The 23,615-nt window shown below is 40.0% G+C and overlaps 1 protein-coding gene across 2 annotated transcripts; it reads left to right on the top strand.

Annotated features, from left to right (window-relative positions):
• Nucleotides 1–694: 694 nt before the first annotated feature.
• aldh8a1 (aldehyde dehydrogenase 8 family, member A1) lies at nucleotides 695–5,288 on the top strand. 2 transcript variants are annotated; one of them, XM_072362200.1, is made up of 7 exons: nucleotides 695–938; nucleotides 1,817–1,964; nucleotides 2,585–2,740; nucleotides 2,959–3,108; nucleotides 3,221–3,477; nucleotides 4,512–4,673; nucleotides 4,765–5,288. In XM_072362200.1, the coding sequence occupies exons 1-7, from the start codon at nucleotides 792–794 to the stop codon at nucleotides 5,215–5,217; spliced, it is 1,473 nt and encodes a 490-aa protein (XP_072218301.1). In that variant the 5' UTR covers nucleotides 695–791; the 3' UTR covers nucleotides 5,218–5,288. The 2 variants fall into 2 exon arrangements, with proteins under 2 accessions (XP_072218301.1, XP_072218302.1); XM_072362201.1 differs by lacking the exon at nucleotides 695–938 and adding an exon at nucleotides 1,149–1,235.
• Nucleotides 5,289–23,615: the final 18,327 nt, after the last annotated feature.

Here is a 23,615-nt window from a genome sequence, read left to right as displayed (position 1 = left end):
CATAGAGGGCCCATTCATCCTATTTCCTGTACAAGCAGAGTGAGGACTTGATTTGCATTCTTAGTAGTAGGTCAAGTTTATTTTCTGGTGGGTGTTGGACTCTGCCAGGCCTAGCCTTTATATATTATTGAGTCTGCTTACAACCTTTATTGAGTTCTAGGTTCACCCAACGAACAGAAGGTTGTAGTCAGACTGCATCTTTGCTTTTTGCAGATGGCCTGGTCCTACAGACTTCATGAAATGGAGACCTCCAGTGCTGACTGGGGCGGTTTTGCTGCTAGAAGTCAAGCATCCTGCATAAGTATTAGCACCTCCAAGTCTGAGGTGCCTTGGTCCTCCCTCAAAGGGATTGCAAGATTGATTGGCAGGGAGGGGCAACTGTAGACGATTTACTGGGCCAAAAGGCAAAACTGTTGATTTGTGATTTGATCTATGTTCCAAACCTTCACGTCTTGTTGAGAGCTTAAACTAACCCTAACCCTTGAATTATATTTCAGCACTGAGGAAATGTTTTATATTGATAAAGCTTTTGCACTGGCTGTTGATTACAGTGTTGATTACTAACCACTGTGACATGGAGGGAGCTGCCCCCACTGCAGCTGCAGACTGAACTGTGTTTTATTGTCACAAAGGAGGCCCCCCCTGTGGGAGGATCAGTATAAAACCGAGCTCGGTTATCTTTGCCTGTGGGATACTTCGCTTTAGGTCCTTACTGCCTGCAGCAGCCCGTTGACTCTCTCTCCATTTGTTTTTTTCCCCCAATAATTTGGAAGAATTGTTTGACCAAAGTCATGGCGAACAGCTTGGACCCACGCTCCCATCTGGTGTTGGAGAACTACATCGGAGGAAAATTTGTCTCCTGCCGGAGTCACATAGATTCCTACGACCCCTCCACCGGGGAAGTCTATTGCAAAGTACCGGACAGTGGCAAGGAGGAGGTAGAGCAACCTCACAAGTTTTCAGTTTGTTACTTAACAATTGTTATACCATTACCCTTCATAGATTATTAGGTCTTTGACACTCATAACGTGGTATATTCAGCTTTACCATGATTAGAAACTTTGTTTTGGAATTTAAAATGTTGTCAGATAACACAGGAAATAATTAGGAAAAAAAATGTTTAACACACAGACTACTGCTTAAATTGTTGAACATAAGTTCAAGTTATTGCACACTGTCAGTGAAACATTATGTCGGAGAGAAGTACCTTTGCTCTTTGCAGAGTCAACAGTCAGGTAATGATTAATTGTCCATGTCAGTAAGCTTTTAAATTTTTTTGTCCAACGTCAATGAGGCTATAATCATTTATCGATGCGTTGTTGAGAAAATGCACACTTTCTTCATTTTCTTGCTGCTGCACAGCACAGGTCAGAGTGAAGGACTTCTAGGACTTCTTTAAAAAACAGGGGCTCCTCCTTATTTCTCATGGAGCCACGAAATGAAACTATAAACCATTTATTAGTCAAAGTTTTGCATCACTGCAGCTGTCTGATGATGGACGCCAGATGTGGATAGTGTCGGAAATCAACGTGAAACATTTTGTTGTGTAACTTCGATGGCTAAACATAAAGCTGCACTAGAACCAAAGCCAAGGATTCATTTGTACTTTTATTTGAGCTATTCTTTTCACCTTGGCTTATTCATATATCAGATTAAATGTATGTAAAATACTGTATATATTTAGACTAAATCCTAATGTGTGAAATTGCACACATATTTGAGTTTAGACACACATTTGAAAATCTTTTGGGAAAATCTGATTGTTTTAGTTCATATTTGAGCAGATAGCACCAATGTGCTTGTCTGATGACTGCAGGTGGATGCAGCAGTGGTAGCGGCTAAAGAGGCCTTCCCTGATTGGTCAGCTCGCAGCCCACAGCAACGAGCAGAGGTCCTCAACAAGCTGGCCGACTTGATTGAAGCTAACCTGGAGGAGTTTGTCCAAGCTGAGTCCAGAGACCAAGGTGATTTTCATTGTTTAATTGGTTATCAATACATCAGACAAATAATCTGACGGGTAGATGATTGCACTGAGTAAGAGCTTACAGTATGTTCTTATCAGTATTGTTACGATGATGCATCTCAAATACTTATATTTATTATGATTTGGCAACCAATTTTGAAAAACTCAATAGTCAACAGCATTAAGAGAGAGATATCATGTTAAAAGTATTAGCCCAGTATGATAAACGTTATTGATTGCCAATGACACAATCAACTAAACTAATTGTTCTAATATTCTTGGTAGTCATGGTAATACCAACCAGCATTTAACATATAGAGCATGTTGTTTACTATAGGGTCCAAACAAAACTGGAATTTGGTTTATCTGTTTCATTGCTTTTTTTTTTTTTTAATCAGTAGATGAATAGACCAACTGCTGCCTATTTATAACGCTTTATAGCGCTTTATAGCGCTTTATAAGCACACGGTTACATCATGCTATGTTAGAGCAAAATGTGTTACATCAGAGGTGGTTCTCTTTCTAAACACAAAACACTGGAGATATTCATCAAATATTGACAAATGCTGGACATTAGTCTCTTCGGAAGATTTCCCTTAGATTTTTACTTTGACACTTCAGGTAAAACTGTGACATTTGCTCGGACTGTGGACATCCCCCGATCTGCGCACAACTTCCGCTTCTTTGCATCATCTGGGCTCCACCACACCACCGACTGCAGCCAGATGGACCACATGGGCTGCCTGAACTACACTCTTCGCTGTCCAGTAGGAGTGGGTGAGAGCTCAGTGTGTTTGTATTCAAACAGGAATATGTTCTTGAGTGCTCTTAAGCTGTGATTAGTTTGTAAGAGTGTGTGAGTGTGTGTTCCTTGTTGTGTACTTTACAACTTGTTTGATCTATCAACTATAATTTAGTCCCTTTAACATTTTTGCTGTAATTTTTTTTACATCTATGTCATTTGTACATTTCTTTTTAACCCTTAACATGTACAGCTGGTTTGATCAGTCCTTGGAACCTCCCTCTGTACCTGCTGACATGGAAGATTGCACCTGCAATTGCTACAGGAAACACAGTGGTGGCCAAACCCAGTGAGATGACTTCTGTGACTGCATGGATGATGTGCAAGTTGATGCAGCAAGCTGGTAGGACCACAGTACTCGAATGCACATCCAGGAGTATTTTTCATGTCAAACCATCACCATGATGTCAAGATGTTCTCATACAAAGACATTTCTAAGCTGTCTCTCTCTTTAGGTGTTCCTCCAGGCGTAGTCAACATCGTGTTTGGCACTGGCCCAAGAGCGGGTGACGCCCTCGTTGGCCATCCTGATGTCCCATTGGTCTCTTTCACTGGCTCCACAGCAACAGCCCAGCGCATCATAGAGCGAAGCGCCCCCTACTGTAAGAAGCTCTCACTGGAGCTGGGGGGTAAAAACCCAGCCATTATTTTTGCGGATGCAGACCTCGACCAGTGCATTGAGACCACTGTTCGCTCGAGCTTTTCCAATCAGGTGAGAGAGGAGTTTTTCTAACAGACTTTGTTTGGTGCATTTCAGCGTTTGTCTTTTACAATCAACGTGTATTTCACACGCTCACTTGAGAGCAACTGTCATGCCTCTGGCCCTAGAACTCCTCCTGCTTGAAGTGCTTCAACTGGTTTATGTTTAGTTTATTGGAATTTTCTTGGAAAAATTCAGCAGTGATGTGCGTCCTAACTGAGCGTGTCACTTTTTGCCAGTTTAGTAACCTTTTCTTGAAATTTAAACCTGATCAACCCCACAGTGATCATTAGCAGAATAACTCAGACATAGCTGTTGTAAAAGTTTAAATGCACTCCGTCCGTTCAAATGGGAATTTAGTAATGTTACTGTCTAAACTAAACCAAGAAGTGACAAGTAAGTTGGACTTGTGTTGTAGTATTGACTGGATGTAACTCAGAGGTAAAAACCCAAAATGCTGATCTTGGTCATGCATCACACAGACACATAAAGCTTCCTGGGTGTGTTTATTTGGTAGTGCTGTGAGACGATTAGTGTATTTTTGTATCTTAGCAGTAAGGTCTGCTCCTCCATTTGTTCACAATTAGTCTGACTTTGTCTGACACTTTAGTGATGCCTTCTAAACTTTTCCTTTCTGTCACTCAATGAATCTTTTTGTAATGTTGACCAAAATCTCCCCTTTTCATGCCAATGATGCACTGCAACAAACATGAAATGTGAAGATCAGATGTTGATAGATGCCTAAAAACAGAATGGGGCACCAACTCACAACTGATTTCTTCCCCATTAACTCTAATTTTCCTTTCATCCTGGTGCACATAGTTTTTCCACTTAAAGATATTTAATATAACATCCTTTTCTTCCATCGACATTATTATCGGTATCTGCAGTGTATGAAAACGAAAGGCTGCATGGGATGAGTGTAGCGACATGTTCTTTTTAACCACAGGGTGATCATAGCCCAGATTTTGTCATGAAAGGACTTTAAGGAAACAACAGTAATTACTTCCAGTTTCCGTATGTTCTCCATTTCTTTTCTCTAACAGGGAGAAATCTGCTTGTGTACCAGTAGAATTTACGTAGAGCGGAGTATTTACTCAGAGTTCCTGAAAAGGTTTGTGGCTGCAGCTAAGAAGTGGAAGACTGGTGCTCCCTCTGACCCCAACAACAACAATGGAGCACTCATCAGTAAAGAGCACCTGGAGAAGGTAGCTGTATGAATATTAGGAATCAATAGCGGTTCATTCCTTTTCACTCTTTATACGCCTTAGTTTGTAACATCTGTTTTAATTTGTAAAGGTTCGCAGCTTTGTAGCACTTGCCAAATCTGAGGGTGGCACAATCCACTGTGGTGAAGGAGTTGACCAGCTGAACCTCTCAGAGTGCAACAAATCTGGCTACTTCATGCTGGCCACAGTCATCTCGGGCATATCCGACAGCTCACGCATCATGCAGGAGGAGATCTTTGGCCCCGTTACCTGCGTGAGCCCCTTTGATACAGAGGATGAAGCCGTCTCCAAGGGAAACGGCGTGCGTTATGGTCTTGCAGCCACCGTTTGGTCCCGTGATGTGGGGAGGGTTCACAGGGTTGCCAGGCAGTTGGAAGCAGGACTGGTGTGGACCAACTGCTGGTTGGTGAGAGATCTGAACCTGCCTTTTGGAGGAATGAAAAACTCTGGTGTGGGGAGGGAGGGAGGGAAGGATTCCTATCACTTCTTTACAGAGGTGAAGAGTATCACCATCAAACACTGACTGTAAAGATAGCGGTATTGTAAGGTCCTTTTAAATGCCATTGACATGAATAAAGGAAACTTTGTAGTGTTTTCCCATTGTCAACAGCTCTTCTGAGTTACAAAGCTTGTCAACCTCTGACTTTTAGAACCTGTAATTAACCTGTCACATTTGTAGAATACATAACTTGCAAAATTACATAAACTTAGCCATTTTAAAGGTCTTCGAAAGTGTTTGGCTTGTAAAGAAAAGTTGATTCCATCCAGTGCCATGCCAAATTATTTTGTGTCTTCAAATCCTGGACAAACAGCCAAGCAAGTAAAAACGGAGCTAAACTGAGGTTAAAGTAACTGGCCCTCAGCTATCCCTAAATAGGATAAAAAGACACCATTTAATATCACAAAGTATTGAATTTAGAGCCATTTATTTGATAATGTTCAGTTGCAAGCAGCAGTCAGACCAGGATCCTCAGACCTGCCCTTTGCCATGCTCTGGCTCATGCGATTCTGTTGGGGTGTACATGAACTGAGTGAACAGCACACGGTTCTTGTGGTAGCGTGAGTGAAATTTGTAAGCGTAGACTTGATCCTCGTCAGTCACTGGAATAAAGACTGGCTCGTCGTCACCGCTGGGATCAGATGAGAGGCTCCAGCTCCCCTCTGAAAACTCGTAATGGCTGCCTGGTACCTTGATGAAAGCAGGTGATGCTTTCAATCAACAGCCAAGAAATCCACAACACCCTGTAGACACATGGACATCTCACATCATGAAGGTTATAATTCATATTATATCATTTTTTTCCCCCATGCCAATCATTTGAGCTAACCTAGAATGAGAGCCATCTTTTAGAAACACCACTGATAAAAACTAAAATGGGTATCCTGAAAGCTTGTCTGGGATCTGCTCCTGACTCGCTGCACCAGCACAAAGCTCAAAACTCTCTGACAGTAATATGAACCTGCAGGAGATGCTTTTATATGATACAGTGCCGCAGGAACCGATTTAAACTGATTGCTCAGAGGTAACAGCTGCTGAAAGCTGCAGTTTATTGGAAAAGGTGGACTAACATGGGAAGGATCTCATTAATCTTATGTATCTTACATATTGTCAGTTAAGAGGTTCATTACTTTATGACATAATTTTCAACACAAAAACAGTTTTCATAAAGTTTGAAATAACATTTGCCTTAATAATCATTGCCTGAGTTAGACTGTACTGATGTTTTTCTATCTTAGTGAAGCATTTCATAATGCGGGTCGTGAGGGACTTTGAGATGGGTTTGTTTAGCAAATAGTAATTGGATTTGCTCAGATATGGAGTTCTGCAGAAGAGAGGTTCATGTAAAATAAATGAGGACACATGTCCCCTACTCCCAGGCAGTTTACCATTCAGCATAGTTTCTAATTAACTACTTAATACTTGGTGAGTCAATTTGGAACACACAGAAAGGACAAATGGTCTATGCCACCACAGGTGAGAATTGCTGATCCTCAGAAGAGCGTGTGTTGAACTTGAATACTTTTGCTTCACTGTACAATCACAAATAGAATACACTAATCGACTCATTTTCCACGGGCTTTATCTCAATCAGGGTTGCAGGGAGAGACCAGACCTTTTCTCATACAACATCCTGGAAAAGTTGTCAGTCCATTACAGAGACAAACAACCATACATGGTCGCACATGCGGTCAATTTAGAATAACCAGCCCAGATTCAAACGGATAACCGTTCTTGTCCATCATCACTTTAAGTCACTATGATAAACAACCAGATCTTTGGCGACAAACTTTCTGGAAAATTAGTGTTTGTGGAGAGATCACGCTTGAAATATTAGATATCAGTTTTTAGCCATTTGGACCTCAACTCATTATGGATTAATCTTTTGAAAAACTGCATACATTCAATGTGAATCAGCTATTGAGTGCCTTGAAGTGACTAAAAGAAGAAGACTGCCAGAGGGTGGCAGTATAGGGAAAATTACTCGTGGTTGTGATTAAACTGCCCGCGTTGGGTTTCCTTTGAGAAAACAGTGCTAACCATCACATCAACATATTCGCCTCACTTCAGTTCATTTCAGTTTATCCATCCATTTTTTATATCTTCTTAATCCTCATCAGGGTCACTGGGGGGCTTACGGCAGCTGCCATTAGGTGAGAGGTGAGATACACCCTGAACAGGTTGCCAGTCTATCACAGGGCCAGCACAGAGACAAACAACCATACACGTGAGCGTGTATGGTTGTTTGTCTCACTCCTATGGTCAGTTTAGAATGATGAATGTTTTTGAAAAGGTGGACGGAAGCCGGAGTACTCGGAGAGAACCCATGCATGAAAAGGGGGGAGGATGCAAGTTTCACACAGAAAGCTTCACACTGTTTCATACCTGTTGTTGAATATTTTGCACTACAAACTTGTTCAAGTTCCTGGAATAATGGTGACCAAATTGTTTGGTAATGGCCTTACAACCCTTTCCAGACTGATGTGCAGCAACAGTTGTCTCTCTAATAATGTCAACACACACCTGAATGGTTCAGACCAACAAAATGAATGACATTATAGAGGTGGTTGGTTGCACTTACTGATGATCTCTGAATCAAGTAATATTGAGTAATATTGATTAGCAGCCACCTGGCTGCTACCAACACTCTTCATTCCTATGGAAGCAGTAAGGTGGACCTAATTTTTCATACACTGCTTCTGCTCTTTGTCTCTTCATTTCTCTCTACTTTATGAAAGTATGTGAGTTTGCAATCGACAGTTTATAAAGAACGATTGTCTGTGATTAAAGTGTAGTGACATGGTTTTCCCACAGGGTGGAGATCATAGCCCACATTTTGTTATGAGGTGAGTTGAAGGAAACAACTTTTGGAACCAACACTGCTTGAGATCAAACTTCCCAAATTCTATATCCCCCCCCCTCCAATTACATGAGATCTCTTTTTTTTTTTAGCAGCAGAATTCATGCAGAGAAGAGTATTTCGAGTTCTTCAAAAGGTTTGCAGATGCAGATAAGAAGTGGATGATTGGCACTTCCTCTGACCCCAGCAACAGCAACAGCAACAGAGCACTCAGAAAAGAGGACCTGGAAGATAGCTGCATACATGCTATGAATCAACAGCTGGTCATTTATTTTCTCTTTTTCATGTTCATTAGTTGGAGACGTCTCTGTGTTTCAGTCACAAGGTTCACAGTTTTGTAGCACTTGCCAAATAAGAAAAGTGGCACAATCCACTGAGGTGAAAGAGTTGACCAGCTGGACCTCCCTGAATGCAACAAATCCAGCAACAACATGCTGGTCACAGTTGCATCTTGCCCCGTTACCTGGGGGAGCCCCTTTGACACAGTGGATGACGTTGTTTCCAAGGGCAGTGATATGTGTTGAGTTCTGGCAGCCACCCTTTGGTCCTGTGGTGTGGGGAGAGTTTAAGGGGTGGCCAAGTGGTTGCAAGCAGGACTGGAGTTGACCAACTGCTGGTTGGTGAGAAATCTGAATCTGAATGAGAACGGAGGGAGGAAATGGTTCCTTTCACTTCTTCATAGAGGTGATAAGTATCACTATCAAATGCTGACGATCTAAGTATGGCAATGTTGGCAAGACTTATTTTCTTTTAGATGCTGTTCACACAAATATAGGGAACCTTTTGGTTTTTATCTTAGCATTAGTCAACGTCTGTAAAAAGCTCTTTGAAAATTACTACATAGAATTTCTCCTTCCATCCTCCCTGATTGTTACAACCTGTAATTAAATCACATTTGGATAATCCAAAATTTGTACTAAAACCACACAAATATCCAAAATAAATGTCTCATAAAGAGGAATTCTATTATGTTTAAAAATATATGGTGTGGTCTGTTTTTAATTCTCTTTCTGCTGAAGATTTATACCATCGTCTTCTGCTGTTTAGCAGGTCTGATTGGTGTGCGCTCAACTTTAAAGTGCAAAAAACTACAGGTCACAGGTTAACCCAAAATGTCAAAAGCTTAGTAAATACCAACTGCAGTTGACCAACTATATATGTATACATATACACCAAATAACCCTAGGATTCAAAATATCCAGTTGAGTTTGTCACAACTGCTCATTCAAATTGATATGACACAACAGTCCTGATGCCAGTTTAACATTCCCCTGAAGTTACATTTCCTAGTTGCCATGGTTACATTTCTCCACCTTCTTATACCTGTAGAGGGTGACACACATGGTCAAAGTCTGCTGTGTTTTGTGCGTCATGCAAAGTTTACAGTGTGTACTGAGAAGTGACTGCTTTATGTTGACTTGTATTTATGTCTGACTTGCTGACGTAAGAAAGGTGAACAAATGCTTAACTGCCTCATGTGGAGGTTAAACTGGTTGAATGTGCCAAACAAACTGTAAAACTGTCCCAAGGACAAATATGCAGTTGTTTGTAAAAATTATGCAATAAAGTGGAAGTTATTGATAACCCATTAGAGAAAAGGGCTTGGGAAATGTTATATGAAGTGTTTATATCTGATATATCCACTTCTTGTACATTTGACAAAGTCTCACACATTAAACATCTGGAAATCACAATATGGAATTTGTGTCTATAAATGTAGCCTGAAAGCACTTAAAAGCTTTCCTAATGGTTGAGAGTAAAACTGAAAAAAAATGGTCTCACTGGGGACTTGAACTGCAGTCTCTAAAGCAAACCAAGTTAAATCAAGAAAAAAACAGCTGTCTCACACCTTGTGTGTATCTAAGAGATGCTAAAATCTTTGATAAAACAGCAGTATTTGATGCCCTAATAAAGAGAGTGCGTGGGAATTTACCACATAAGAAACAGTGATCCATTTGGGCTAAAGCTTTCAAATTTGGTGCTTGTAGGACATTGTGTGGATGGACTTTCTCTTGAAAAAAAATCTTTTTATCTTTTAATCTTCTAAATGATGTTTCCCTTTTTCCCCCCACTTTTAAAATGTGTCTTCACCCTGCAAAATGGGATTCTGTTTTAATCAAGAGTGAGATGTGACTGATGCAGGGGATGCATTATGCATGCAGATGAGAGTGTGTACATGTTGCACTGTGCTTCATTTGGGCCAATGTTTTAAGTTCAGGAAAAGAGGGCACACAGGAGGAAGTGCCCCGTCCGTTTAGTGAGTGTGTAAAATCACGTCCACTGGTTCGCTGTATGTGACGTTTACCACAGAGCCAGTGTGTGTCCCACCCTCTGTGTTTTGGCTAGGGAATGGGTATTGTACCGTATCAGACTGAAATCACACACACGCACACAGATATGCCTTCCTAGAACATAGCCTGTTATGAAATTGATACCACCCAAAAGTCAGGTCAGGGTGTATAAAACTATGTGTTTTGTTGAACAGAGTCCCAACCTTAGAAACAGCATGGGGGCTCAATAAGTCAGCATTTATTCAATTTCCCCACTGTTTCCGTCATTTTTCCTGATTTATCTTACATCTCCCTTCTTGTGATATTTTGTTGAAAAGGAAACGCCTCACATAGGGAGGCCGCGCCCCACTGTACGTGACTTTGAGGACACTGTCCATAACTTCAGCCAAAGCAAGCGTGTAACTTTATCCTTACTTAATAGCACTTTCAGGAATAAAAACAACATTTCTTTCTCCTTTATATCTATGAGTAAACCTTATTATTCAGCCCAGTAGACTACATAAACAATCTGTTTTCATGCAGGGATGAGATAGGCCTCCTGCGGGGGGTTTTCTCACCGACTTGTACTGTTGTGAAAAGAGCATCCACAGCCAACAGCCATTTTTTTTCTCTTCATTTGGATGGAATTTAGTGCAATGAGTCTGTGAAAGGTTTAATTGTAAATGTATACATAAGATGGTTTGAGTGATTGTGTGCTTATAACACAGATGGAGGGTGTATAAAAGTTACAGAGCTGAGAGATTTTTCAGTTTGAACTCTTAGTTGACATTTTTTATTAAATAGAAACACAACCTCATCTTGTATCAAATGTTAAAAGATAAGTTTCAACTGTCGCGTGTGAGTTTGTTCTGTAATTCTCTGAAAAAGCTAATCTTCTATCAATTTTTTCTTTCCTCATCCAAAGCTGTGGTTCTCCTTTCTTTTCTCCTTTTCTCTCTATGAATGACATGTGGCACATACAGTGCCCGAGACCCTCTGCTTTTCTCGCCACACTCCCATCTCTTAAGGCCTTCTGTCACATTTGGGTTTAGGGAATTTTCCACTGTGGGTTGACCTGGATTTTGTGGTAGATAAGTCCCTAGACAAGCCTGAGTCCTGAGAAAATGCTGCAGTTCAGGCAGGTTAAGCAAACTCAGCCAATAAACCTCAAGTGTATGAGGAGACGAGGAGGGAGGGGGAGCGTTACTTGGCTACAGAGGTCCAAAAGTTTGCAACTACATGTCAGTCTCTGTGAGGTGCAATGTACTCACCAGTGCCAGAAACACTGGAACAAGAAAAGAAAAAAAAAAAAAAGCTCTTGCTTTAGAACTATGAACTGTATCGATAAAGTACAAATTAAAATCAAAAGAGGGAAAGACAGGGCAGATATTCTGTAATTACATACACAAATATGATTATTCTTTATAAAAACGACTTTTTCAGATAAGGAAAAAAATATTAGTGTTTTAGTTGACTGGAAAGATTTTTTTATGTTTTTCTGGATGTAATATCTTGGGCCATGCTAACTAAAGCATGTAGGGAACAATTCCATAAATTGTCTGCTAGCCTGTCATACATGGAGACAAGTTGTCACAGAGCCTCACTGTACTATACTTAACCAATGCATGAGGGTTTGCGTGTGAACTCATCCTAAAAATACCCTCTTTTCTTTTATCTCCCCTTTTTTGCATCTAACATTTAAGTGTAGATGGCTAGCAGCCAATGGCTGGCTTAGTATAGAGTTGTATCAGATTTAGGGTCTCAACACTGTCTCTTACTCTTTTCTTGAAGAAAGCTTTATACATTATAATAATCTTTTCAGGCTGTGCTTAAAACTTTTGAACATTTCATACCTACACTATAATACGGTACATGTCAATGTTGCCACACCGTAGTTTCCAGAAAACTGTGGACCTAGATCTACCCTTCTTGGCAAACTTTGTGATGTGATGTGTTCAGCTAATCATGCATGAAGTGCGACATGCTTTACAGCACCTAGACTATGTTCAGTTAGGGGTGTGTCTCAATTTAACACTCACTGGAAGTGATTTACATGAAGAACAGCACTTTAGCTATTTTCCTTTCTATACCACAGGCTGTTACAGTGAGGCAGCCCTCTTCCTGTTGTGCTTGATGATCCTGAGCCTACATATTCAGTGCCAAATACTTGTGTGGACACCATTCAAACACATATGAGGAAGCCCCAGGTCAAGTGATTATTATGACACTGTGCAGTGTTCATCTTGATTGTTGCCAGCTCATAGGAAGGGTAAATGCCCTTATATACTTTTATAACAGATATAAAGATGAAGAATGATTCCGAAGAGCATTGTGACAGTTTAGCAGAGCAGTTCCTGAAAGCTTTTGGCGTTTTAATCATTGCATTTCTGGTCCCCAGGCGGTGACGATTAATGCCTGCATAACTAGTTCCTCTATCTTCAAGCACTTCCCAGCTCATTATCCTTTTAGTATTTTGCCATTGGGAATTCTCCACACCCATTTCAGATGAGGTAGTTAGTATATTATTATTTCAATACCACAATAGTTAGGATTAATAGGTACACTGTTCTGAATTGAATGTAAGACTATGTTTCTACAGTTGGGCAGCAAAGCTGATTAAGTAGTCACAGTTCATGTATATTAAGTGGATCACAGCTCCAACATGTTTGTGCTCATGCTGTAATTTCCGCCTTTGCCCTTTCTGCAAAAACCATTCAACCACAGTTTTTTACCCTCTAATAGCCCTAATTTCCAGTATTGCAAGATGTCCCCTTGTGAAAGCTGTTCCAAAAGAGAGGTTTGCATAGCATTATACAACCAATGTAGACATAAAAGGACACAAAAGCATGGGGCAACCACAGCAGAGCAAACAATAAAAGGAAACCAGGTCAGCAAAGAAATATTAGATGTCACACAAGTCTGTTTACTCTCGGACAAATGACCTGAAACACTAGAAGAGCTCAAACTGTGTGGACACAGAACACTTTTACAGAACACTCATACAGACCATGTTGAAAATCATTGGCTTACATATGGTAAATGAAAATATTTCTGCGCTGGGTCTATATATACAGTACATTGAACATACATAGTGTACACCCCATATTTTAATCACGCCTTTAAACGTAGAAAACATACCAAATGGTGAAAATGACAGGTTTAGCTATTTCATGAAAAATATCAGTTCATCTTGAATCTGGTGAGAGCAGCACTTCTAAATAAAAAAGTAAGGTCAGAGGTAACAGAAGGCTGAAAAAGGAAGTTGTACTAAGAAGAGACAGCTGGAGGAACATGTTACAACTCAGTCTGTTAATTGGCAACAGGTATTTAACACGAGGGGGCATAAAAAGAGTACCTCAGAGAGTTTTTAATGTTTTCCTTTGAATAAAATATTGGTTTATGAGATTTTCTAAATTTGCATTTTACACATTGTCAAAACTTCCTTGGAACTGAGATTTGTCGACATATCTAGTACAGTAAGTACATTTTAGTGGCACTAAAATGTCAATCAACCAAACATTACCAGTGCGTTTCTAAAGTCTGCATGAGTCAGGAGTGATACTGAAACAAGCTGACTGGCTAATGAGCACTAAATATGCTGTGTGAGGGATACATCTACTGAGCCCAGAAGATGAACCTCATGTTGTTTTGTAATCTCTGCTGGAAGGGCCAGGAAGTGGCAGGAAGTATAAACGGCAGCGAGTATGTACAACAACTGTATATACTGTCAAAAACACCCAGTACTTACTGGTTCCATCAAGCATAAAGAACCACAATAACCTCAGGAGAAAAATGAATGGGTCGCTAGTTTTAACCCACTTAAAACTAAACCTTTTGTAACCTATTTAATCTAAATAGTCATTCAATTCATGTTAACTTTCTTCATAACAGCTGATCGGATGGGAGACGGTGGGAGCTTTTAGATGGTATATGTGGATGTGGCTATTTCTTTGAGGCAGCATGAACCTGGAAAGTAAATTTATCTGGCCTGAAAATATTTGAGCAGTGACACAACTGTTGTTACTTTAGCTACATACAGAAAACATATTCAAGTTACGCTTACATTTTCAATATAATCTTACAGAGTAGTCTGTCAGCTTTGATTTTAGTGTGTTCACATAAAGAATTGGAAGAGTCACAGCTCTTTGAGTAGAAACAAGCTAATCCAGTGGCTGTGAACCCAACCTTGCCCAAAAAAAGACATTTGGTCTTATTCCGTTTAAAGCTTGGTGTCTTTGCTGCATACTGATAAATACATGAAGCCAGTTTCTCTTCAGTGGATTCTTAAAATACACAGATATAGGAGGATGACACCAAATCCTACTCTGAATGAAGAAATAACGAATCCAGCATGTCACAGAGGAACCTGTCGCCTCCAGCATGGCTGCCTCACAAAGGCCATCAGGGCTCCGTGGGGAGACTGCACAGAGCCCAGGCCTGTCCATCAGTGTGTGGGTGGGTATGATTGTGGGGGGGCTGGTGCTAAATGCTGACTGGTCAATTCCAGGCTGAAGGACCAGATGGCACAGTTTGGGTTCTGTTTCCTTGGGCCAGTGTCTAGGTGAGCATTTGTCTGTCGTCACATGCACACACACACACACTCAGACACACAAAAATATGAACATATAGAGGGGCTATATAAAACTGTATCACCCAGCTAACTTTACACTTCAATTTTTGCATGAAAAACTTTTCTCTTTCACATTTTTAGCTTATTGCCTGAGCACATTCTACATTCTCCGACTGTTGAGGCAAGTCTTTGTGTGTCTGCAGAATTGGAAGCATAATAGAAATAGTAAGCTTTAAAAGAAACAGAGTTAGATGCTATGTGTCTGTGTGAGCAGAGGATGTCAGACAGAAAGAAACATACAATGGAAAGCTAAATACAGATATGTTTGTGGTGTGCAACCGATAAAAAAAAGAAAGCTGCAACAAGCTGCAATTATCATTAAGCCTTTATCTGACCTCCATTAGCATTTAGTTACTGTCAACATACAAAGAAATCGTTTTATAATGTTTGATCTATTCTGGTTGTATTCTGCTGCAGCTCTATACAATCACTGCTTTCATGTCGGTCTTTGTGCCAAAATATGCTCAGTTAGGTGGAGACAAAATCATTCTTTGCCGCTTGAAAACACTAGTGATTTCAAGTTAACAAGAACACATTCCTAACTAAATGGACTGGGAGAGAACAAAGGGACTCTGGGGGGAAAAAAAAGTACAAATACCTCTCAAAATGATTGGTGACTTTACCACAAGTAAGGTCTTACGAGCCTTTTTTCCAGCATCTTTCCTCTGATACACATGAAAAAAAACATTTTATGGACACAGTTAAGGTTTCCAACCAATGACTAACCAGTTTATTTAGTTTTTGAGAGTAACCCCTCTCTATTTACATATATGTAACCGTCTCTTGATTGTGAATCTTGACGATGCTTGACTGTGTTTTTTTTTTTTTTTTTTTTCCAATTTACTTTTAAGACAGTGAGGATGGAAGGGCCACATTTATAATAAACAAAAAAAGACTCTCCACTTATCCCTCATGTGGGTGGCTGCCCTTTTAGCTCTGATCCTCTTCCAGAGGCCTGGGAGCCTGAGGCAGAATCTTAGCTGTTCGTAAGACTGTGTCCTTCTGGGAAGACATTTCCAATGTTGTTACTGGAATCTGAGCAAGAGCTCCAATCACCACTGGTATCATTGTTTCCTTCACCTTCCACATATTTTATGCTTAATATTTTTAAGAATCACTTAGGCATGCTACTTTTATCAGTACAGCCCTTTTCTGAAATTTGTCTACCACCAAAATATCCAGCGACATCGTGCACTGTATATATTCCAATATATCAACATCCCTTTCTATATTATCCAGCTTTTACATGTACTCTCTTTATCTCATCCATCTTTTGTTTTTGAGGCTTGTACGGTTTCCTGACATTTTATTGGATAGCTGGGGACACACCACCTCTGGGAACAAAGTCACAGAGGATCAAACGTACCTAAAAACACAAAGAGGGACTGACCCTTCCTGGCACATGACAGAAAGCCTTGTATCTGTTTACATTTCTTGACTGACAGTCCAGCCAAGGCTCTGTCTGACACATTGATGCCATGACACACAAGTAGACAGCCTGGGGGCTTTTTTAAAAAACTTAATTACAGCATTGAATCACCTGAGCAGTATAATATATTATTGTACATTTATTATGCACGGTACACTGCAGTAAACTGATTATTTTTCTGTGTGATTATTGATCCATCCGTTTGCTCATATCTATGATATAGGATAAAGACATATCTGTTTCATAACGCATCTAATGTTTACTTAACAAATCAGTGCAGGGTCAATACGACTGGTTTGCAAACAGCGTCAGCCCTGTAGCATTATTTCAAAAGTGCACTGGCTTTACACACACGCACACACACACATGCGTGTCTATGTTCTCTGCTCACTCAAGCTTTTCGTGACAATAGCTCCTTGTCTCAATGCATTTCCTGGTATAATGCTCAGAGAAAGAGAATGTTTCCGGGGATTCTTCTTCCTTTTCTTCACTAACCTTCACAAAACACACGTGTACACACACATTTATGCACAAACTGCAATCAACCACTCCCAGAGGAACAAAAAATTGATTAGAACTAAAACCACTGATTGGTCATACAGTGTCAGTTGCGTGACTGTTTGGTAAGCCGGACAATGAGCCTTCTCCATCGCTGCTCAGCAAGACCAGGGTGTATTACTGTGAGGATCAAAGCTGACTTTCCATTTACGTGAAGCGTCACACCACTCCTCTATTCAAAGGAAAGCTGGTGCACACGAGAACAATAGTTGTTTGATATGCGGGGAATATAGACTCCACGAAGAGTTTTTAATGGAGTAGATCAGTTTTGATTCGCATTTTTCTTTTCCCAAAGACACACTAGATTTAGTTTCTTTTTGTGGGATGATTTTACCTTATAAGCTTGTCAGAATTTTTTATTTTTTTCCATTGGATCAAGTACCAGCACCATTCACTGTTACTGGTGCCTATCACATGAATTAAAGGTGACATGGTTTATATAAAAAACACTGGCGGAGCCTTCACGACTTCAACTATATGTTTGAGAAATCTTGTTTGCTTTTATTCAGCATTCATTGTTGCCATTGGATTTTTTCAGTCCCTCTGTCACAGATAATGCCACGCTTTAAGTCAGATGGGGGAGTTCTATAAAAATCCTTTCTCATACAAAGTTGGACATTTCAACATGACTTTCTGTGAGATTTATTTGCTTTTGGAGCCGTGCTCAAGTCCCCGTTGAAGAAACTCTTTCAGATTATATATCATTCTAGTGCCACATCAGTTGTGTTGTAAATATCATAAATAGCATTAAGTTTTAAAAGTGTTTCCTATTTTAGTTAATTTCTCTGTTACTTTTATTCAAAGAAACTTACATGTGAGGAACACAGTGAGTTAAATGTTGGGCTCAACATTTTACCCAAAGATGCTTTGATGTTGATTTCACAAAAGTTGTAAAAAAAAATAAAAAAAAACATTTATTGTTTCTTTTTCATTTTAATCTTTATAAAAAAATTTTTGTTGAGTTTGTTTGTGACTATTTTCTGCTATTTTTTTTTTAGTATTTACCAATTTCAAGTTGCTGCAGGCCCAACTTCACAACTAAACAAAGGGCAGAAGTGTTTCTCCATTCTGAATTTAAGAGTTGTTTTGATTTGTCTTTAATTTAGCTGAATGATTTCTTTAATTTAGTCTTAACTTTTTTTCTTCTTTCTCTTTTAAATATTACCGTCCAGGAGGCCAAATTCAATTCAGAGCAGCTGATGTTGTTATATAATACAAATCATTTGTATATCACTTCACTTCACTCCTCCCAGCTAAGTGTGTGTGTGTATGTGTGAGTGCCTTGCATAACCTCCTGTTTGAGGAGAGCTTGAATAGAGAACCAAGCACTCTTCCTATAGGGTGCTCTCTGTCGTGCCACTGGAACCAACTGTGGGATTAAATAAAGAGAGAGAGAGAGAGACAGTGTAGATGTACAGCAACAACTCAAAACACCAGTAGACCAGCATTGTATTGGCCCACTGGGATGCTTTGCTCAGGATACAACAGGAGCAAGGGGGGAGATGGGGAGAGGAAAACGGGGGCAAGTAAGGAGAAAGGGAGGCACAAACAGAGAAATGAGTGAGCTGATGATATCTGAGTTACCAAAACGAAGATATGTAATGGGTGTTGAGTGAATTTCTGTAAATACTGAGTCAATGCAATGTTCCCTAGCAGTTCACCAATTCAAACAAATCAGCATAAACAATGTCAGTAAAGTCAACTTTATTGGTTTGTTTACTGTTTACAGGAGCCTCAAGGGTCTTCATTCTATTCACGGTGAGAATGTTGAAAAAGTGTTGCACAAGTCATGTGAATGACATTACATTTAAAAGCTATTAAAAGCTAAGAATAGCAAACAGCAACATTTTCAGGACATAATTTCAATATATAGTCAAGTGAAAAATAAAGTCTCTTTAAATTCCAAGGTTTTACATTTTAAGAATTAGTCCCCTAAAATATTCATATTCAAATTTATATTCATATTTATTTAACAGAAACTAAGCCAAAAGGCAGAAGCAGTGAAGGAACACCAGAGTACACCCCATCATTCAACAGCTTGTAGAACCACTTCTAGCAGCAATAAATTGAAGTAATCATTTTCTGTATGTCGCTCTCAGTCTCTCACATTGTTGTGGAGGAATTTTGGCCCACTGTTCTTCACATTTTTGCTTTAGTTCACTGAGGTGTGATGGCATCTATTCATGCACAGCTCTCTGAAGACCCTGAAACAGCATTTTAATCAGGTTGACGTCTGGATTTGGACTGGACCATTGTAACATCTTTTCTTTTCTTCTTCAGTAATTTTTTGTCCATTAAACCATGGTTACTTTTCTGAATCTTTGCTTTTTATTTTCCTTTATGTTACCTACTTCCTTTTCCCCCTAGACAGCTGGGGGAGTAACGCTGTTGAAGGCTTGATGCTGTGCCTGGGATGATTGTCTTGATCCAGCTCCAGCCAAGCTTCAGCTGCTGGACAGCTCACATCCGACTCTAGAATACTTTGGTATGCAGAGGAGTCTGTGGTTGACTCAATAACTGCAAGGTGCCCAGGTCCTGCGTCTTCAAAACAGGCACAAATTATTACCCCTACCATTGTGTCTGACAGTCGGTATGAGGCATTTTAGATGATATGCTACGTTTTGTTCTTGACAAATGGGTTGCTATGCATTATGACGTAAAAGGACATTCTTCAAGACGTTTTGTGGTTTGTTTAGATGCAACTTTGCAAATCTAATGTTTGGGAGCTACCATCTTTTTAGAGAGAGGAAGCTTTCTCCTCAGAACCCAGTGCTCACACTTTACTTACTTTACATTGCTTTTGTTTATAGGACATTTTGGAGTTGATGCTCTTTGGAAATATACATTCATTGTTTTGCATCCTAATGATGTGGGTAAAAACATATATAAGTATCTTCCAAAGAGCAACCCGATAAGGTGATGTTGTGATAAAACCTGATAAAACCTGTGTCTTTGTGCAATAGTTTTCCACACTACATTAACAAACACTGACACAGCGTTAAAAGATGTTTTCTCACAGCTAATGTAATCAACTGATCTTCTCCCCTCAAGCTAACCTGAGGTTCCCCTTCACTTTTGCCACTCTGATTGGCTGGACTGTGCAAAAACAAGGACTTTCCTGTGCTTTGAAGTATTTCTTGGCCAACATGTTGTTTATCCATGTGAGGTACATCTAGGGGTGATTGAAAGCCTGGAATTGATTTGACCTTAGCCCAGACTTTAGGTATTGAGTGGTCGCTTTTTTATTTGTCACTTGCTTTTTTGCTTGCTTGTGTTTCATCAAATAACACGAGACAACTGTTTTATAATTAAAGCCTTAGCTTTTATTAGTACGGTTCACATTAAGATTGAAAGGAATATGATGTAGTCATAACTCTTTTAATACATGGTGGTAAACAAAATCTTTGTATTTTGACCCTTATATGTTGGTGTACATTCTAAGTCATTCAGGTCATGGTAATCTAAAACGCTTGACTAAATGCAACTGGTTCTTCTTGGTTCTTGAACAGTGAGCTGCTGTTTGGGAGAATTGGGGATCGAAGCCCACAGCTACAAAGGCACCAGATGTGGGTGCTCTTAGGTGAAGCTCTGAATTTTACAGTCTGACACCTACAATGAAGACTTAAAAGCACTCCCAGAATAACGCCAAACACCAAGAGGGCTTGGTGGTGTGATGGAGTTGTCGGAGGCCATGAGCTACCTGTGGAAAAGACCCTGATTTGAATCCTGCCTAATGTCAGCACCAAGGAACAGAGAATAGAGAAGAAGAAGGGCATAGATTAGAAGAAAAGCACAAAGGATCTTAATAATAGAATAACTACAATTTTATTATGATAATATAACTAGCCTGCTCTACTGTATTTCCTGTCCCTCGCCTATTCTATGTCTATGCTTTTCCTTAAAATCTGAACCTTTTCCACTCCTCTTGCTATGCTCTGCTTCTCTTCTGGTCATCTGGGTGCTGACATCAGGCACAACTTGAACCAGGGTCTCCACAGGCAGCTCACAGTCTCTGACAGTCTCCATCATGGTCTCCGACAACTCCACTTCACAGAGCCCTCTTGGCGTTTGGAGGTGTTCTCGGAGCACTTTTAAGTCTTCTTTCTAGGTGTTAGACTAGAAATGTTTTTGTTTTTGTCCTTTGTTTGTGTAGATTTTGTGTAGAGTGTACATCACAGTCCACTTAATGAGCTCTCCTTACTTGCACCTCATGGATTACTAACTCGTCTCTGCAACTGCACCTTTTCACGTTACATCTGACTTATAACAGCCATCAAAACCTCAAAACAACAGCACCAACGTCATTATTGACGGCAATGACATCTGTTTATCTTGGGTGCCGTGTGATGGTGGAAGGGGAAGATTTAGTGACAAAGAGGGAGAAAGATAAAGAAGGAGGGGGTGGAGGAGGTTAATGTTTTGCTTTTAAGCAGGGGGTATGAGGACAGTGTGCAAAGAGTTCGGGCCAGAATGGAGCCAGAATATAAACACACTGCAGGAAAACATGTGTGTACCCCCTTAAATCCGCATGAATGAACAGTGGAGGTTACTATAATACAAGTGCACACTCACTCACTGTCTCTTACACACATACTGACATGACTCCATGTTGTTGGGTCATACAATCCAATTGATAAGTGACTGATGTGTCCATTACACAATGGACTTGTATCAGGTTCTCAGTAGGAGTTTTCTTTTGCATCTCACCTCTGGGTCCAAAACTCAAAATGGTGATGGTTAAGTAAGAGATTTCAGACTCCAAAATATGCCTCCACAAACCTGAGGATCATCTCATGGAGGTGTGATATCTTTTATTTACAGTCTCACCTGTTTCAGTCACAGACAGAGGCATCAAACTACAGACTATGTCCTTGTTCTCCGAAAACACCCAACTTAAGTACTATCATATGGTATTAAAGTAAAGTTTAAAAGAGAATATAGAAGTGAATAGTAGGTCATGACCATGTCGGATATGTCGGCCACAGTGTTGAAAGTGTGCATGAGTAAAACTTTGTGTGTTCACCAGTGGCTAAAGGTTATGGACTGTACAAACAGCAGAAGGATTTGTGCATCAGCGCTTTTTAAATTCTTTTTTTTTTTTTTTGCTGTATGGACTCCTATGTCTTTGCTTTTTTCCATAGATGGCATCAGATAGTGTGTGTTCGTGTGTGCTTGTCTTTGACCTGCAGGACACCAGCGCAGACTGCTGTCTCCATGGTGAGGGGCTGCTTCCTGTCATCAAAAAGCCATGTTTCCTGTTCTGAGGATGCTGTTAGCATACCGGACACTTTCAGCGCCAAATAATAAATGCCATGTTTGTGTAGTAGTATTGATGATGTTTATTTAGGTGCTGAAATATTTGCATAGAAATATATTTAAGAAAAAGAAATTGGCAATTTTTCTTCTTATTGTTGGCACGCCAGCATGTCGCAGAAACATCATCCAGGAAACTATTTCAATTCAAGAAATCCTGCATGCTGTATGACTCACTCTCTGGTCTTGATTAGATTATAGCAAGCACGAGACCAAAAAGGTGGAGCTGAACTGAGTGGAGGGTGGGTGAAGTTTGAGGCCAAACTATGTGCAGAGGAAGCCTCTTAAAATAGCGAAGGCAGACCAGTGCCATTGTCTGAACTGTTCCAGTGTCTTTTCTTTTCCTCCTGTGGACTTCATCCCTGTTCACCCCACCCCTGCATTATAGTGGCTGGACAGTAGACACACAGGCACCAGGGGGGGAAGCGGTTTCTCTGCACGCCACTCTTTGAGGGAGCTATTGTAAAATATTGTCAAAGGGCAATGGGAGGGTGCTTTAAAGAGGATAATTTTGCAGATGAGTGTGTCAAATGTAAATCCTGATGTTAGTTATTGTATGTCAGTACATTACATTTAGACATTTCTAATATCAAGAATTTTTATTTTCTGCCAAAGTGAGTGAATTATCAGCAAAAAGTCTGTGTAATGTGTCGCTACCTGAATTTACATCACAGTCGTGCTGTCCATAAAGTAGCTTTTTTTTCAGTGTGATCTGCTGAGAGTTTGACTTTATATCCATTCTGAAACTACAGCTTCAAAATTACATAGTACTTGAATCTTCATGAGAGGCATGATTGGAAATCATTCCTACTTAAGCTGCAACCTTCTGCCATAGAGATGAGTGATCGTCAGTGCTTACATAATCATGCAGATGCACATAAACACAAAGAAGTTCTGCAGACTTATGCGTTTTATTAAAGTGCAAGAAATTTATGGTTGCCAGTTTCTGCTTAGGGCAATATTTGCTTACTGAGTTTTGCTTTGCATGCAGAAAAGTCCAAATTAAGAACAAAAGTGGCTGCTGTTGTTGGATGACAATTTAACATCCATCCATCCATTTTCTATACACGCTTTATCCAATTCTGGGTCCTGGACCTATTCCAGCCATTGGACCAGAGCCAGGGGTATACCCTAGACAGATGACCAGTCCTATCAGTCTAATCAGAGAGTAGATAAAAGACTGTCCTCTGACCACAGAGGTGTAGTTTGTTTTTTAATTGAGAGCAGAATTAAAGATTTAAACTATTTAAAAAAAAAACTCATTGATTTATTTTTATGCTCCCTGAGGTCCAGGACAAAGAAAGGTTTAATTTCCTGCTATTATCTGATTTTTATGACCCATTGTATGATTCTGTGATGCAT

The sequence above is a fragment of the Leuresthes tenuis genome, unplaced genomic scaffold (genome assembly GCF_036924035.1).
Source record: "Leuresthes tenuis unplaced genomic scaffold, fLeuTen1.0.hap1 SCAF_13, whole genome shotgun sequence".
Lineage (NCBI taxonomy): Eukaryota > Metazoa > Chordata > Actinopteri > Atheriniformes > Atherinopsidae > Leuresthes > Leuresthes tenuis.
The sequence above is the reverse complement of the archived record's forward strand: the minus strand, read 5'-3'. Positions and strand labels throughout refer to the sequence as shown.

What these genes read in the sequence shown, in the direction of transcription:
- aldh8a1 (XM_072362200.1), top strand. Translation starts at nt 792, where the DNA reads ATGGCGAACAGCTTGGACCCACGCTCCCATCTGGTGTTGGAGAACTAC. An exon ending in AGCTGAGTCCAGAGACCAAG is followed by an intron (nt 1,965 to 2,584) that starts GTGATTTTCATT and finishes TTGACACTTCAG; the next exon opens with GTAAAACTGTGACATTTGCT. An exon ending in GTAAAGAGCACCTGGAGAAG is followed by an intron (nt 4,674 to 4,764) that starts GTAGCTGTATGA and finishes TAATTTGTAAAG; the next exon opens with GTTCGCAGCTTTGTAGCACT.